General features: G+C 47.3%; 1 protein-coding gene across 2 annotated transcripts; it reads left to right on the top strand.

Annotated features, from left to right (window-relative positions):
• Positions 1-324: 324 nt before the first annotated feature.
• LOC124678818 lies at positions 325-5,270 on the top strand. Of its 2 annotated transcripts, none has more exons than XM_047214679.1 (8): positions 325-599; positions 2,519-2,620; positions 2,869-2,936; positions 3,889-3,961; positions 4,181-4,290; positions 4,368-4,472; positions 4,747-4,846; positions 4,957-5,270. In XM_047214679.1, the coding sequence occupies exons 2-8, from the start codon at positions 2,537-2,539 to the stop codon at positions 5,131-5,133; spliced, it is 717 nt and encodes a 238-aa protein (XP_047070635.1). In that variant the 5' UTR covers positions 325-599; positions 2,519-2,536; the 3' UTR covers positions 5,134-5,270. The 2 variants fall into 2 exon arrangements, with proteins under 2 accessions (XP_047070635.1, XP_047070629.1); XM_047214673.1 differs by having other exon boundaries at positions 2,494-2,620.
• The last annotated feature ends 9,407 nt before the right edge of the window (positions 5,271-14,677 follow it).

The raw sequence follows: 14,677 nt of genomic DNA, 5'->3' as shown, positions 1-14,677 counted from the left end.
ATTTTCTAATTTGAACAATTTAAAATCGTACATTTCTAAAATCTGTACACAGAAAAATTTGAACAAAATATGAAAACAGAAAACGAAACAGAAAAACGTTAGTCTTAAAAAACAGAACTTAAACAGAATAAAGAATAAAAAGGAAAAAACACATTTACTTTATGGGCCGTGGCCCAATTAAAAGCCGCCGGGTCGGAGTGGTGTGCGGCACCCCATCCGCGCCGACTCGGTCGGCATATAGCAGCTCCCGCCCCGAGATGCCCTCAAACCGCACCGCTCTTTCTCTCCACCGAAAAAAAAAAATCAGACCGAACCAATTACTTACCGGGCTGGGAGATCAGACCCCGGCGACCGGCCGTCCTCCCAGAGTCACCGGCGCCGCGCCGCCGGCTCTCGCCTCTCCGCGCATCTTGCCGCCTCCGCCCCAGCCTAAACTGCACCGCGCCGCTCCTGGTGCCGCGCGCACCTGCTAGGTTCCTGCATCCCCGCGCAGTTCCCCGCGTGGCCTCCTCTAGCCTCCGGCGCTGCCGCGAGTCCAAAAGCGCCCTGATCTCGTTGAAGCGTTCCGCGCCGGCTCGTTGGGCCGCTGCTACCATCAGGTGATTCCCAAAACTCGGACCCCAATCCCCATCAAGCAGCAGTCTAGCTAGCCTGTCTAGGTGATTTCCCCAGTTTAGCAATTTCACTTTCTTAGAGCTGTAGTTGATCTGTTTTCTCATTGGTCATGGGAGGCCCAGATCAACCAAATCATTGATTTGATTTGTATCTTGTGTGTCCCCATTTGTTTATAATGTTCCAGCATGTCTCTTATGTACCTTGTTGGGTCGTTAAGTGTTGAGTTCAGATTCGCAGTAGCTAGGCAACCAAGCCATACATGTTCAATTTTTTGTTCGTTCGATTGACATCCGATGGCAGTTGGTCGAGCGCAAGGAAAACACATCGCCTTAGCCAAAGCCAAGCCCAACGAACAAAAATGATTTACTTCCCTCTGCAGTTTTCCTCTACAATTGGATGCCCTGCGGCAACTGGCGGGACGTGCACCTGCCGGCGAGGAGATTGAGAGTCTCGGCATCCTCCCGTCGGAGGTGCCGCAGCCGCCTCCACCGCTGCCCCGGTACACCACCGACATAATGCTGGCAGGCCTCACGGAGGATGAGGCCCTCGAACGGGTGCTGCAGAACTCGGCCTCGCACCCGCCGCTGCCTCCACCTCCATCGTTCAATCCGTGTGCTGCTCCACCTTCACCACCGGCAGCACCAGCGTATGCTCCGCCGGCTGCCAACTGGCTGTGTGAAATCCCGGAATTCGTCGTGATCGACGACGAGGACGAGAAGTAGACTAGGGTAGTGGCTCTACACGGACCTTTTAGTTTTTTATTTTCCTTTATTCCCTATATAAATTATTATTTTTCTCAATGGAAAATCATAAAAAAAAATTACGCCGGACCGCTGGGAGCATCCCAGACGCAAATGGACGCGCAGTTCGAATTTACCATTTATCTCTAGTTTGTGAAATCTCAAGTAGAAATCAACTGCTCAAGCAAATGGCTGCTACCTCCTAGTAGAACAGTCCGTCCAAGCAGCGAAAGAGTATATATACTCCAGAAAAAAATGCAGCGAAAGAGTATAAGGCGAAGTAAAAAAAAGAATAATATTTGTCAGGCGGGCCTACCAAAGTCTCAGCCCAGCCCAAACCCAAACTGGTTTGCCTCCAGTTGCCTCGCACGAGAAGATTCATAGGAGGATCGTACGAGTATCGGACAGAACTTGTCGTGTGTATAGCAGGACTCGGCCATTTGCATCTGACTCGTGCCGGCGCTCCACGGCGGCTCACCGGCGACCAACTCCCCTGCCCGGGGCACCTGCTCCGCCCTCTCCTTGACGCTCCCACCCTCCTCCCCCCGCCCCAGGGCGCCCCCTGCCGCCGCTTCTCCTTGTGACGGCAAGCCCCCTCGGCCTCTTCCGTTCCGCTTCTCCCTGTAGTAAGTATCATCGGCTCCATTGGGTCCTTTTTTGGGTGATTTTGCAGAATGTGTGGTTAAATCTTATGATGTTTGCGAAAATAGGATTGAAATCATGATACGGATGTGAAAGTAAACTCCCCTAGCTACAATTCTCGTACTCTTGACTATGCTTGTGTTCCTCTGGATGTGAATACCCTTGCCAAGCCAGCTTCGTTGGCTTTCCCAACGGATCCTTTTCCATCTAACCGTATTCGATGTTGAAGTGAATGTTGAAATGGGTGAGCGGAGGACAGTTGGGAGAGCAAGTATCAAGGGAATTCTCTGTCCTGGTCACAAGGATGCAGCCAGTATCATCAACTGTAGTCTGTAGCACTCGTAGATGTTTAATGCCTGAAAACCCGTTCGCCACCACCTATTGTTCTTAGCTTGGCGATGATACTTCATGTGTCTGAACCGATTATTGATTTTGGGGCCAAACAAAAAATGTTAACCTCAAATCTTTATGTTTTGTGTTTGGGTGTCAATCACAGGTTGCCTCTTTGAATGGTTCGGTAGGTGTTCGTCGTTTTGATCATGGTGTACAGCAAGGTGGAGGTGAACTTGAGAAGGCTGCTTGAGGCGGCTCCTCGGCAGCAGAATCAGGCTAAGCTTGTTCATGTATGTGTAGCTCCACTGATCTTATTAAATTTACTTCATGCTCTGTTTCTGTTTATCGTCTGAAAAGATGCTGCTCTGGAACTTAGATGGAGGAGAAGATATAGATTCAGTGTGGATCTTTTGGTTGTTATTAAACAAATGTAAAGAAAACTCAGTGATGGATTATGCTTGCTTGCCAACTAATAGTCCCTTTAATCTTTGCATTTTGGCCGGATTATGTACTGGCGCTGACAGCCTCCAATGTGCAGTACATAACCACAGCGAGGGAGCTGCTGGAGCAGCTTGGAGCAGAAATTACACCGGAAGGGACATCAAGGTACTCATGGGTTTCTATGTTCTCGATGGTATAGTATTTGTTCTTTTGGGGAATTAATATGTTGATGGTGGTACACAGCCTGCAACCAGTGTTGCAGCTAAAGTTTGCAGAGGATCTATAATTTTAGAAAGAAATACAGCTGGTATATTACAAGATCTCAACCATCAAAGTTGTAGCCTAATATCAAACTACACGTGAATCTCGTATCTAGCTCCTATTTCGTTAGTTTAGTGTGTCCTTCCAAGGTACCAATTTTTTAAATCACGCTAGTGCATCTGTATCAGTATCACCATCTGTTTTTTTATATTTTTTGCATCAATGTAAAGTCTGGAAGTGGTAAATGATTAATGGTCTCTAATTATTGAAATACAGCAGCCTGTTTTGACTGATCATGTGTTTGAGCATTTCAATGTTCAAACACTGATATATTGGGGTAGCATGATCTACCTGAATACTTTTGTATACTGTTGCTAGAGGAGTGGGGGAAAAAAAGGAATCCATGACCGAGAGCGGTATAGTTTTTAACTTGCCTATCTGAAAATTTTGTGAGTTTACACTGAACGAATTCTAAGCATACATAGGCTTCTTTCCTAAAAAAGACCCATGATTTCAAGTCAATGAAGGGGCACAAATCTGGATACTCTTCCTTTTGACTTATTAGCAAGCTGTTCACAAAATTCTGGATAGTCTATCTGTAAAGATACTCTCGTTCTTGTCACAAGAAATCTTATGTGAAGGTTTGGACTATAATTTTAAATGTTTTTCTTCCATTTGATGGCCTGCATTTTAATGGTGAGAATGTCTGATTGACCCCCTTCCTTTTTGTCAGCAACTCTATATCTGATTCAGTGGCCATAGTATTGTGTGGACCAAAGCAAGTTACCTTTTGTTATTTACATATCTTCCCATGATCAGAACAACATGTTCATTCATGAATTTTTTCTTGATTCAGCGTTTCAAAAGCCAAGCTCAGTGAGTATTCAGAAAAGATTGAAGCATTAGCTATCCAGCTCGCCGCTCCAGTGGTATGTATTTATCATGTTTATATTTTATATTGATATGCTGAATTCCTCGACCGGTGCCCTGTGGAACTTAATACGACCACAAGTCCACAACATATGCTGTCTTCAGACTCTTTTGAACTGATTTATCTTTTGAACTGATTTATCGGATCGGTGCATACCACTATAACTCTATAATCTTTGCTTCTGTATACACTTCAATCACTATCTTGCTTGATGCAGCCAGAAAATGAAAATCCGGTTGATGAGAGCAGAGAAGAGGAAAACTCTTACGAAAGAGAAAAGGTTGGAAGTCCAATATCCTTATCATCAGGATTGCGAAGGAGATCAATGTAAGTTAAATTTGGTCCCTTTTTATTTGATTCCTATCTGTAAGTTACAACTAATGAGCTATGATGCGATTAAATAGGGCTCACGCAGACGTTGGACCAAGCAGTCACGAGAGAAAAGAAAGAGATACTGGAGCACCTATTAAATTGGATGCAGAAGCTCAGGCTCACATTGAGAAGCATAGGTATGCCCCCAAAGTCTTTTGGACCTAAGTATCTGGCTTAATGTTCTCACTATTCGTAGCCACGGAAGCATTCAGTTTACCAATCAATTCTTTGACTGGTCTCACTGATTTTGCTGTTATCAAAAGTTGAAAGCTGTCATCAGTGCTATGTTTGATTATTACCACTTTCTTTTGATGTTATAAGACTTAAGCAACAAAAGTTCAAGGTTGTACACGATAAAGAAACAAATATACTGTCTGTCCTCTTACTGTATCGAATCTCCTTACTGCACAGGAAGCTGCAAGAAGATCTGACAGACGAAATGGTCGACTTAGCACGGCAGCTGAAGGAAAGTAGTATGTTAATGAACCAATCTGTGCAAGATACCGAGAAGGTAGATTTTTCTGTTGCCTTGGCATTGTTTCTTCCGTGGAGGAAGTTCCCTCAGTTCCCAACATTATGGATGTACTGAGAATGCTCACTTGCTGGGTACTGCTGATGCAGATCCTTGATTCCACGGAGAGAGCCGTGGAGCATAGCTTGGCGAGCACCGGTCGGGCGACGGCACGTGCCTCGGAGGTCTACTCGCTGGCCTCCAAGACAACCTGCTTCCAGTGGTTGCTCATCTTTATGATGACCTGCATGTTTGTCATGGTGGTTCTGCTCATACGGGTCACCTGATGTGGCCGTGGCCACTGAAAACAGTGCCATCAGTAGCCGTTAAGATGGCACAATCTTGTAAACAATCCTTACATGAACATAAACATGAACCTGTTTTCCAGAATGAGCATCGCTTGGTCTCACTGTCGTTATGGCAAGTTTGCCAAAGAGAGTTTTTCTGCTCGTTATGACAAGTTTGCCAAAGAGAGTTTTTCTGCTGGGAAATTTCCTGAGCGCATCGTGGACCTAGGTGTTGTTGCCAACTGTCAAGTTTCAAAAGGCACCGAATGGCGGCAGAAACATCAGTTTTAGCATATAACCCTCCCGGGCCGCCACGCACGGGCGGCTCCGGAGGCGCCCCCACGCCAACCCTAAAACCAGCCGCCGGACCTCCTCCCCCGGCCGCTGCCGCCGCCAGGGCCGGCGGTGGCGGCCACGCCTGGCCGTCGAAGACGGCGGGTGAGGGCGGGCGCGCCCCGGCGGGCCCCCAACGTGCGGAGGCGGGACGCCATGGGCGGCGCGGCGGGCGAGAGCGGTCGGCGGCGCGAGGCTTCGCGGGCTACGGCGGGGAGGCGCGGAGGAGCGGAGCATCTCGGCAGTGGGACGCGGCGGCCGGCGGGCGCGCGGTGGAGCCTCGCGCCGGACGGGCGGCGTGACGGCGGGTCAGGAGCTTGGTGGCAGCGGCGGCGTGGAGTGCGTCCAGGGGAGTCCTGGCGCAGCGGAGGCCGGCCGGCGGCCAAGGAGGAGGACGCGCGTCCTCGATTCCCCCGATGGCGCCGACGAGGAGGAGGTTCCGGAGGCGCAGGGCCCAGATCTGGGTCCTTGGGCCCGATCTGGGTTTCGGGCCAGGTGGTTGTGGGCCTGAGCGCAGGCGACTTCTGCTGGAGCCGGAGGGTCGGTGGTGCTCGCCGCCGTGCGTGTCTAGGCTGGAGGTGGAGCTCGGAGTGGGTTCTCCTTGCCATGCCGGGAGCTGGTGGAGCACCTTGGTGAGGCTACGGCGACAAAGTGCTGTGGCGGCGGCGGTGTGGACAACAAGATCAGCGGCCCCAATCCGGCGGGCAGCGTGGGCGGGGTATGGCATCGGACGAAAGTCTAGCCCGCTTGGCCGGTGCCGGCGGCGACGGCGCCCGTGGGCGTCGTTTTCCTCCTTGGAGGCGCCGCTGAGGTATGCTGACACTTCCCTACTCCCGTGTGGGTTTGGTGCTATCTCCGGGCGAAAGCCTAGGTTCGGTTGGAACCGACGCATTGGCGGCATTTCGATGTCGTTCCTCTGTTGGGAGCCTTGCGGTTGGAGACACGGTTGTTGATTCTCTTTGCGTTCCTCCGGTGTCCGTCACTGTCCAAGGTTGATCTTCCGGGGCGCTATGTACGACGTCGTCGGAGAGTCCAAGACGACGCCTTTTTTGGAGGCCGACCTAGTCCCGCCATCTTCTCTTTTGATGGTGCGTCGGCAAAGGAGAGCTCTCTTGCAGATGTCGATCTTCGGAGGTATTCGGTGTGGAGCGAGACGCGGCTTTGAGGATTAGCTTTGGATAGGTTCTTTGTGTTGTAGTTGTATCTTGGGTGTTGGCTGGTCTTCGGATCAGTCGGGGTGGAGTTCGTTCTGCACTCGTTGTTCGCAGCGAGTTGTAGTCGTCTTGTACTAAAATTCTGCCTTCTATAAAGATATGGTACGCCTTTGGCGTACTCTCGAAAAAAAAAAAAGGCACCGAATAATTTTGAGCCTGTGTGTTTTCTGATGAAGTGTGAATCAAGAAGTTGTCGTTTTAGTAACTTTGAACAGATGTATATAATTTTGTTTGTTGTGGACGCAATACCTTTTAGGGGACAAATGAACAATTTGTGCTGACCGCAATTGAATGGGTAAAAGAGACTAGAGGGGGATGAATAGGAATAGTACTTAATTTTTAGTTTTTTTCAATTATATTAGGATGATGCGATAAGTTAAAGGTGAGCAATTTACCAAGGGGTGAATCTATATGATGCAAGCACAAGGTAAACTTGAAGGTACCATAACAACAAGCAAGATAACCACCAGGGAACAAGAAACATAGAGCTAGGATGAAGCGAACGAAACCAAACCAAGGTGAAGACATGAGACGCGCGATTGTTTCCCGTAGTAACTTCTCAAGAAAAATATATCTACGTTTGAAGAGATGTGGTGCCACGATGACCATCAACAGCCACAGATACGTTACCTTCTTCGGTGAGCACACCAAGATGTATTCACTTTAGTGACTTTCTTGCAAACTTTGCAAGATTGCAACGCTGTAATGCATTATGGCTAGGGTCTGAACCTGAAGATGCTCTTCAGTTGCTAGATCTAGACCGCTCTGTAACCCTTCCTAAGTAATAAAGTTTTGGTTTTACCCGCAAAAAAAAAGATGTATTCACTTCTTCACTAAGCAAGGTCGGTCTAGATAAGGTTGGGGCCAGAGATTCCTGTCTGGTGGACTGGAGATTTCGGCCCGTCCGGAGACTCCGCCGGAATCTCCGTGATCCAAGCACCAGGATGTCTTTTTTTTTTTGATAAAAGGAAAAAAGAGAAAAAAGAAAACTAAGAAATAAAAGTCCTGCTATAGTATCCTAGCCCTAGCAACAGTAATACAACCACCATTAAAACAACACCTGAAATTCAGACTCTTCAAAAGCGACGCCTACAAGAAGGGAACAATGCACCAGCGTCGTCGTCGCCCAATCAAACATCTTAGGTTTTCACCATGAAGATAGTCTCCGCTCTCAAAATAATGCCTTCAACAAGAACATTGCCATGCACAACCGGTTAAGGCAAGACCTTGGGTTTTCACCTAGAAAGTTAAGACTCCGAACTTCACATATGCTGCCGCCCCCACTTTCATACCACTGCTGCGAAGTCCGGAACACCAAGCAAGCCCCTCAACAATGCAAAAACTTAAACCTCCATTAGCTAGTCCTCCAATCCGGCCTTCATGATATTCTCTTCTTCTGACTTCACCATGGATCAGCTGTCACTTGGCGTCAACACAGAAAATAGCTTCACGCCGCTCCCTCTAGACCAAATGGTCGGAATAAAAGCAAGGGTGCGCACGACCGAATACCACCGATCCAGCAAACTCCAGGCAATATAAGCACTATTACACTCACCGGCGGCGCCTTCCGGAACTCAACACTCCGGCCAGATCATGAAGGTCAGGTCTTCATATTCACCAAGAGAGACCCTAGGACCGCCGCCTTTATTCAAGTTGGGGCCCCACGCCGGCGACCATCCCAGGCTGGCCATGGTTGCCGCCGGAGACAGCAAGCATATCGCGTAGTCCGGAGACACCGCACACGCCTGGGCACCGCCGCAGCCGAACGCCAGCCCTCCACCGCCGCCCGCCGAGAGGCGAGGAGAAGGGGGCCTAGGGTTTCCCCTGTAGCCCGCCCCCACCCCTCTCTCCGCCGCCGGCAGGGCACACCACCGATGTCTATGAGTGCGAGGGTCGGAGATTCCGGCCTCACACCCCGAACATTCCGTCCTAAGCAACAAGATTGCAATGAGCAATTTTCAGAGAGCTCTCTCCAACCACTTACAAACCTATGGCAACAATGCACCTACGGCTTCACCACCATGAGCTGCAGATCTTCATCTTCGCCTTCCCATTTGTTTAGGGGTCTCACATGATCTTGTGCCTAGTAGCAAATCTTCCCTATAACACTTAGGGCACATTACAAGTTGCTAGTGTTGTTATCAAAGACACAATACCTCTTAAGGTATTGAAATGTTTTTTTAGCAGTGTCCTATATTGTATACTAAATCCATAATAATGAACACATGACTTCGTAGATTTAAAACATTATAATACTGAACACAAAGCTTTCTAAATTCAAAACATTAGCACACTTTAGCCTAGAACAACAGCGCACATGACCATATCTTCGTCTCCGGCTAAGGGCATCACTAGTAGAGCCCTCAAACCCTCAAACCCTCAAACTAGTTTAAGGGTTGAGAATGGACATTTTTTAACACTTATAAGGGTTGAAAAACAGGGGCAAATACTAGAACCCTCAAACCCTTAAAAGTGAGGATTGAGGGAAAAGACTAGAACTCTCAAACCCTTAAAAACATTCATGATATATCACAATTGTTCATAGGTAGACATCGACATTGACACTAGGTAGACACTGATATCGACATTGACACTAGGTAGACACTGACATCGACACTAGGTAGATAGTTACTAGGTAGACACTGACACCATCTAGGGTTTATCCCAGAAGTCCTCATCGAAATCGGAGCTGTCGCCATCCTCCGCGGCCTTCTTGGCGGCTTCCTCCGCGGCAGGGCGCGGGGCGGCGGCATCGGGTCCGGCGCGGGGAGGCGGGGCGGCGCGGGGCGGCAGGGGGAGGCGGGGCGGCGAGGGGAGGCGGGGAGGCGCGGGGCGGCTCGGGGAGGCACGGGCGGCTCGGGAGGCGGGGCGGCGCGGAGGCGAGAGGCGGGCGGCGGGGGAGGCGGGCGGCACGGAGGCGAGAGGCGGGCGGCGCGGGGCGGCTCGGGGAGGCGGGGCGGCGAGGGAGGCGCGGGGAGGCGCGGAGGCGGGAGGCGGCGCGGAGGCGGGCGGCGGACGGCGGGTGGCGGGTGGCGGGGTGGCGCGGATCCGGGGGCGGGGGAGATCGTGGCGGCGGCAGGGGTGCGTGCGGCGGCCGGAATCACGGCGGGAGGCAGGCGGCGGCGCGGACGCGGGAGGTTGGGAGGGGAAATTTCCCTCCCGCGCGATGAGGAAGAGGAGTGCGGGTTGGGGGCTGTTTGGCCTGCCCAACCCCTACTTCTATAGGTTGAAAATTGGTTTGAGGGTTGGGCCTTTAAATTTTTTTGAGGGTTCGAGGGTTTAGAGGTTCTAGTCTACGCGTTTTTTCTCTCACAAACTGTAAAAAAGCAGTTATTTTTGAGGGTTTGAGGGCTCTACTAGTGATGCTCTAACTACTTTGGCGACAACGCAACACCCCCTCGTAGCCGGACAAAGGATTCTTCCCTTACGACTCCTTCACCATTTGACGCCGCAAACCACCGGATAGTTCTCCAACTACATGGTTGAATCCGATCTCGTCGGTAAGTTCTTATGTCTAGTTTTTTATGGACCTAGATACTGTGATGCATTCAATCTCTAAGAAGTACATATCCTAATCGCTGCTTACTTGATTATTGTGTGTCGTTTGATGCTCGTAGCTCCCGCGTACATGCTCACGGAGAAGACTAGGACGAGCAGCTACGCAAGGTGTACCATAGAGGCAGCCACTACGCCAAGAACCACAACAACGAGCTGAAGAAGCTACTCAGGTAGATGGACGACGTGCACATTATTGATCTCGAAACCAACTTCACTAACATCGTCAATCCCGCCAAGGATACACTACACACCAATTTATTTTGAAACATCAATACTTATAATTTGAGGTAGTTGCACCAGACATACACAAAGTTGTCATCTGCGTGCAGATTCATACAAGTTCTTGCAAGTTGTGATGCAGCGGTACAAATAGTTGTCATTGGGGTGCAAAAACATACAAAACCAATTAAAACGTGACACATGTCCTGCCACGCTGGATTGAAGCCATGGGCCCAACTCAAATGTTTTAGCAGAAACCCCCTACGTATGTCTGTGTAGTTTTACCTTCGCCTTAGAATCTCTTTTTTTGGCAACTAACTTTCAGTTAGAATCAACCCCCAATTTCTCCTGATCGTTTTCCTAATCGTGGGCATGAGTCGTGAGTGGGCTGTTGCCGATTTATCCTGATCGTTTTCCTTTAACAGAAGGAGGCGAGCTTAGAGGTGGCGTACGCGGAGACAGAGAGCGGCGTCGAAGACGTCGGCCAGTGACGATGGGCGATGATCCCTGCCGCAGCGGGTGGCGCGACGATCCTCCACAATACGGTGAGCACCTTCTTTTCTGCATACCGGCCTTGAGAGCTTCTGCAATGGTACACAGTTATACGCAGGGGGTTTCTGCTAAAACATTTGAGCTGGATCGGCTTCAATCCAGCGTGGCAGGGACATGTGTCACGTTTTGATTGGTTTTGTATGTTTTTGCACCCTAATGACAACTATTTGTACCGCTGGATCACAACTTGCAAGAACTTGTATGAATCTGCACACAGATGACAACTTTTTGTATGTTTGGTGCAATTACCTCTTATAATTTGTACTAAACTTAAATACTTTTTTAGCAACTACGTTTTGCATTCTAACAAGTATATTTTTCCAACTATTTACTCGGAATAAAGATATATAAATTTTGCTAAATCTTAGTTATCTTCAATGCTCTAAGTATCAGACTATATAATGCAATCCATTTACAATTGCCGCGATATAGCTAATTTGGAGGATTGGATCTATCTGCTATAGCATGTAAAACAGGTGGTAATATTCCTTGTTATACAGTTATAATGAATAAGTTCAAATAAGTTTGCTTGTGGTAGATTTAAATTATATTTATAACAAAAGTTCCTAATTTAATTATGTTTCAACAATTGCATAAAATATGTAGTACATAGATATTTGTGTTAAAAAACTATAAAGAGTACGACCTAACAAAACATTTTAATAGTGGTGTCTAGTATATGACTAGGTAACCATATTCTTGAAATTTCTAGAGAATAAATTAAAGCATTGGCATGGTCCTTTACTCTTAGTTTATGGATATAATGGGGAGTGGTGTTTTGGAACATGGGGGCATATGCTCCCTTTATTTTGAAATTCATCTTACACAAATTTTGAATTTCAAAAAAATTGAAACGAAAAATTTGCACGTACATCTTCACGTGCTACACGCTCACAAAGTTGTTTCATAAAAAATAGACTTGTCATGTGACGTGTGTAAAAAAGACAAAACTAAGTGCTAAAAATAATGTTTTTTACAAGATAAATTTTTTCTTTTTTACATAGACCACAAAAAATATTATTTTTTCATGAAACTTGACGAATGCTCATATATTATGGAGATGTACACATAGAATTTTTTGTCAAAATTTTTCGACAACTCGAAATATTATTTTTTGGTGTAGGGAGCATACGCACCCGGGAGCCGAATTGAATTTCCGCGATATAATGTGTCTTTTAAGTTACAATTGGCTCATTAAAAAGTTGATAACACGTGAGTGTCAATTTCATTTTAATAGCATTTCTTATAGTTATCACCAATGAACATATGGGTTCAACTACATTTGTAGACATATAATTCAATTGCTTATATTCTTGCACGCAACGTTGAACATGAAAACCAAGTTAGCATAGATTTCAGTATGAACTAACATGCCATCGCTGATCTAATTTGTTTGCCCTTGCGTGGTGCACGATCCAGGGTGTTGATCTTTGATCTACTCAAAGTTAAGAGTCTCATTTACTTTAATACATTCAAGAATGGTCTATTAGGTGTAACAAATAATAGTAATAGTGGTTATTATAACAAAAAACTGCAGTTGGATGCCGAGCTACATGTAGCTCTTTATATTAAAAAAGAGTTATAGTTTAAAGTTCCAAAAAATCTGAAAAAACTCTAGATGTAGCCAATGATGTATGCTACAAATATGTAAAATCTCATTGTGAAATTTTTTGTATTCTAGGATACACAAAATTAAAAATCTGACGAGCTTTATAATTTTAAAATGTGCACTATTTACTATACTCAGAACCACACATTTGTCATTTTTTTAGCCTAAAATATAATGAACTTCATATTAAGATTTTACACGTTTGTAGGTTTCATCATTGGATTGTTTTTTTTTTCAGATTTTTTTTGAAACTTATAAATATGATTTTCAAAGTTTTAAAAATAAAGAGCTACGTGCCCGTAACTTATAACTTGGTCCCCTCCTCTTATCAAGGCATAGAGCGGTTATCTTGTATGCCCGGCCTAGGGATCGGCCCTGTCTACTTTGACATGTTGGTGGCACTATATTATTGCATCGTGCATTTGCTACCCGCATGGGTAGCTACACACCCATGCATTATACCAATATGCAAGCCATATTAACTTCTTTTAGCTCGGTTTCCTAGTAGAACGTGGAATTCTAGTGTACAAAAGTGGTTTCTGAATTTTGATATGAATATTTTTTGATCAAAGTCAACTCACCAACGTATTTTTCGTTGACTTTATGAATACTGAGTTGACTTTGACAAAAAAAAGTTCAAATCAAAATTCGGAAACCACTTTTGTACACTAGAATTCCACGTTCTACTAGGAAACCGAGCTAAAAGAAGTTAATATGGCTTGCATATTGGTATAATGCATGGGTGTGTAGCTACCCATGCGGGTAGCAGGCTTCATCCCATTGCATCAAATAGATGATAGTCACGAAATCACAAATTAATGAGCAGGTAAAAGAAAGTACGAAAGATGTGAGAACACATGAAAACATAAAATATTAGAGTATTTGCGGAACTAACATTCTACGTTATGCAGAACCAGCAGAATAAACAACTTGATATTTCCGAGAGCACAATGTTGGAGCTTCCTTTCTTTTGACCGTCTGATTACTGAAGGCACATTTGGCCCTCATTTTCGGTAGCTACATTTCAGTTAAGTGCATCTAAATTATGGAAACACAACGCGTGCTTACAATCCAATTCCGTGGCTACAAACCTTCTTGCCTTTCCATACTTGAATTAGTTTTAGCTTTGACACATCTCAATACTCCTTCCAATCTATAATAAGTTTCAGGGCTTTAATTCAAATTTAAACTATATTAAACTAAAATACCGGCATTTATTATGGATCCGTGTACCTTTTCTACTCCATGTGATAGCAACCATCCATAATTCCAGTCAGATAGTGTCCTGAATGATAACCCAATAGCTGGTCACATAAGAGCATTTCCAGCCGCGTCCCCAAAACGGCCTCCAAAGGTATTTGGAGTGCGCTGGACAAAATTTTGTTCCCAGCCGCGTGCCCCAAAGATGTTTTCCGTCCAGCGCGGCCCAATACGGTGTCCGGCGCCCCGACCCGTCCCCGCTCCACAGAGGACGCTCCGGGCACGTCGGACACAACGAAATGCGAGGCGGGGACTGGCGGGACCGACGCGTCAGCGACACACGAACGAAGCGTCACATCTTTGCCTTAATGGTGACGGAGGGGCAGGCGAAACGTCTCGTCGGCACTGCGCAGCCTCCACGCGTCGCCGGCGTTCGCACGCCACCTCGCTTTCCTGCGCTTTCTTCCCGCCGCTTCTAGCCTCTTCCCGCGCTATCTTCCCGCCTCTTCTGGAGACGCCAACGTCTATAAAAGGCTTCCCCGCTCAATGGTAGCCACCACAGCCGCCGGCACCCCTTTCTCCACCGCAAGCACATCCCTCGTCGCACCACACACCACCTGCGCAACGATGAACCGCGTCGGCGCCGGCCAGTTCCCTCCACCACCACCACCACCTCCACCACCTCTAGCACCGCAGTTCGACGTCGACCCGGAAGCTGTGGAGAACGAGGCGTGGGAGGAGGCAGCGCTGGCGGACACCATAGCGGTGTTCGACGCCGCCACGGCGGAAGAGGCGCGGCGGCGCCGGGCAGAGGAGATGGGCGAGCGGTGGCGTGTGCAGAGCGGGAGCGCCTCAACAT

This window comes from Lolium rigidum, chromosome 1 (assembly GCF_022539505.1).
Source record: "Lolium rigidum isolate FL_2022 chromosome 1, APGP_CSIRO_Lrig_0.1, whole genome shotgun sequence".
NCBI classification, from domain to species: Eukaryota; Viridiplantae; Streptophyta; class Magnoliopsida; order Poales; family Poaceae; genus Lolium; species Lolium rigidum.
The sequence above is the reverse complement of the archived record's forward strand: the minus strand, read 5'-3'. Positions and strand labels throughout refer to the sequence as shown.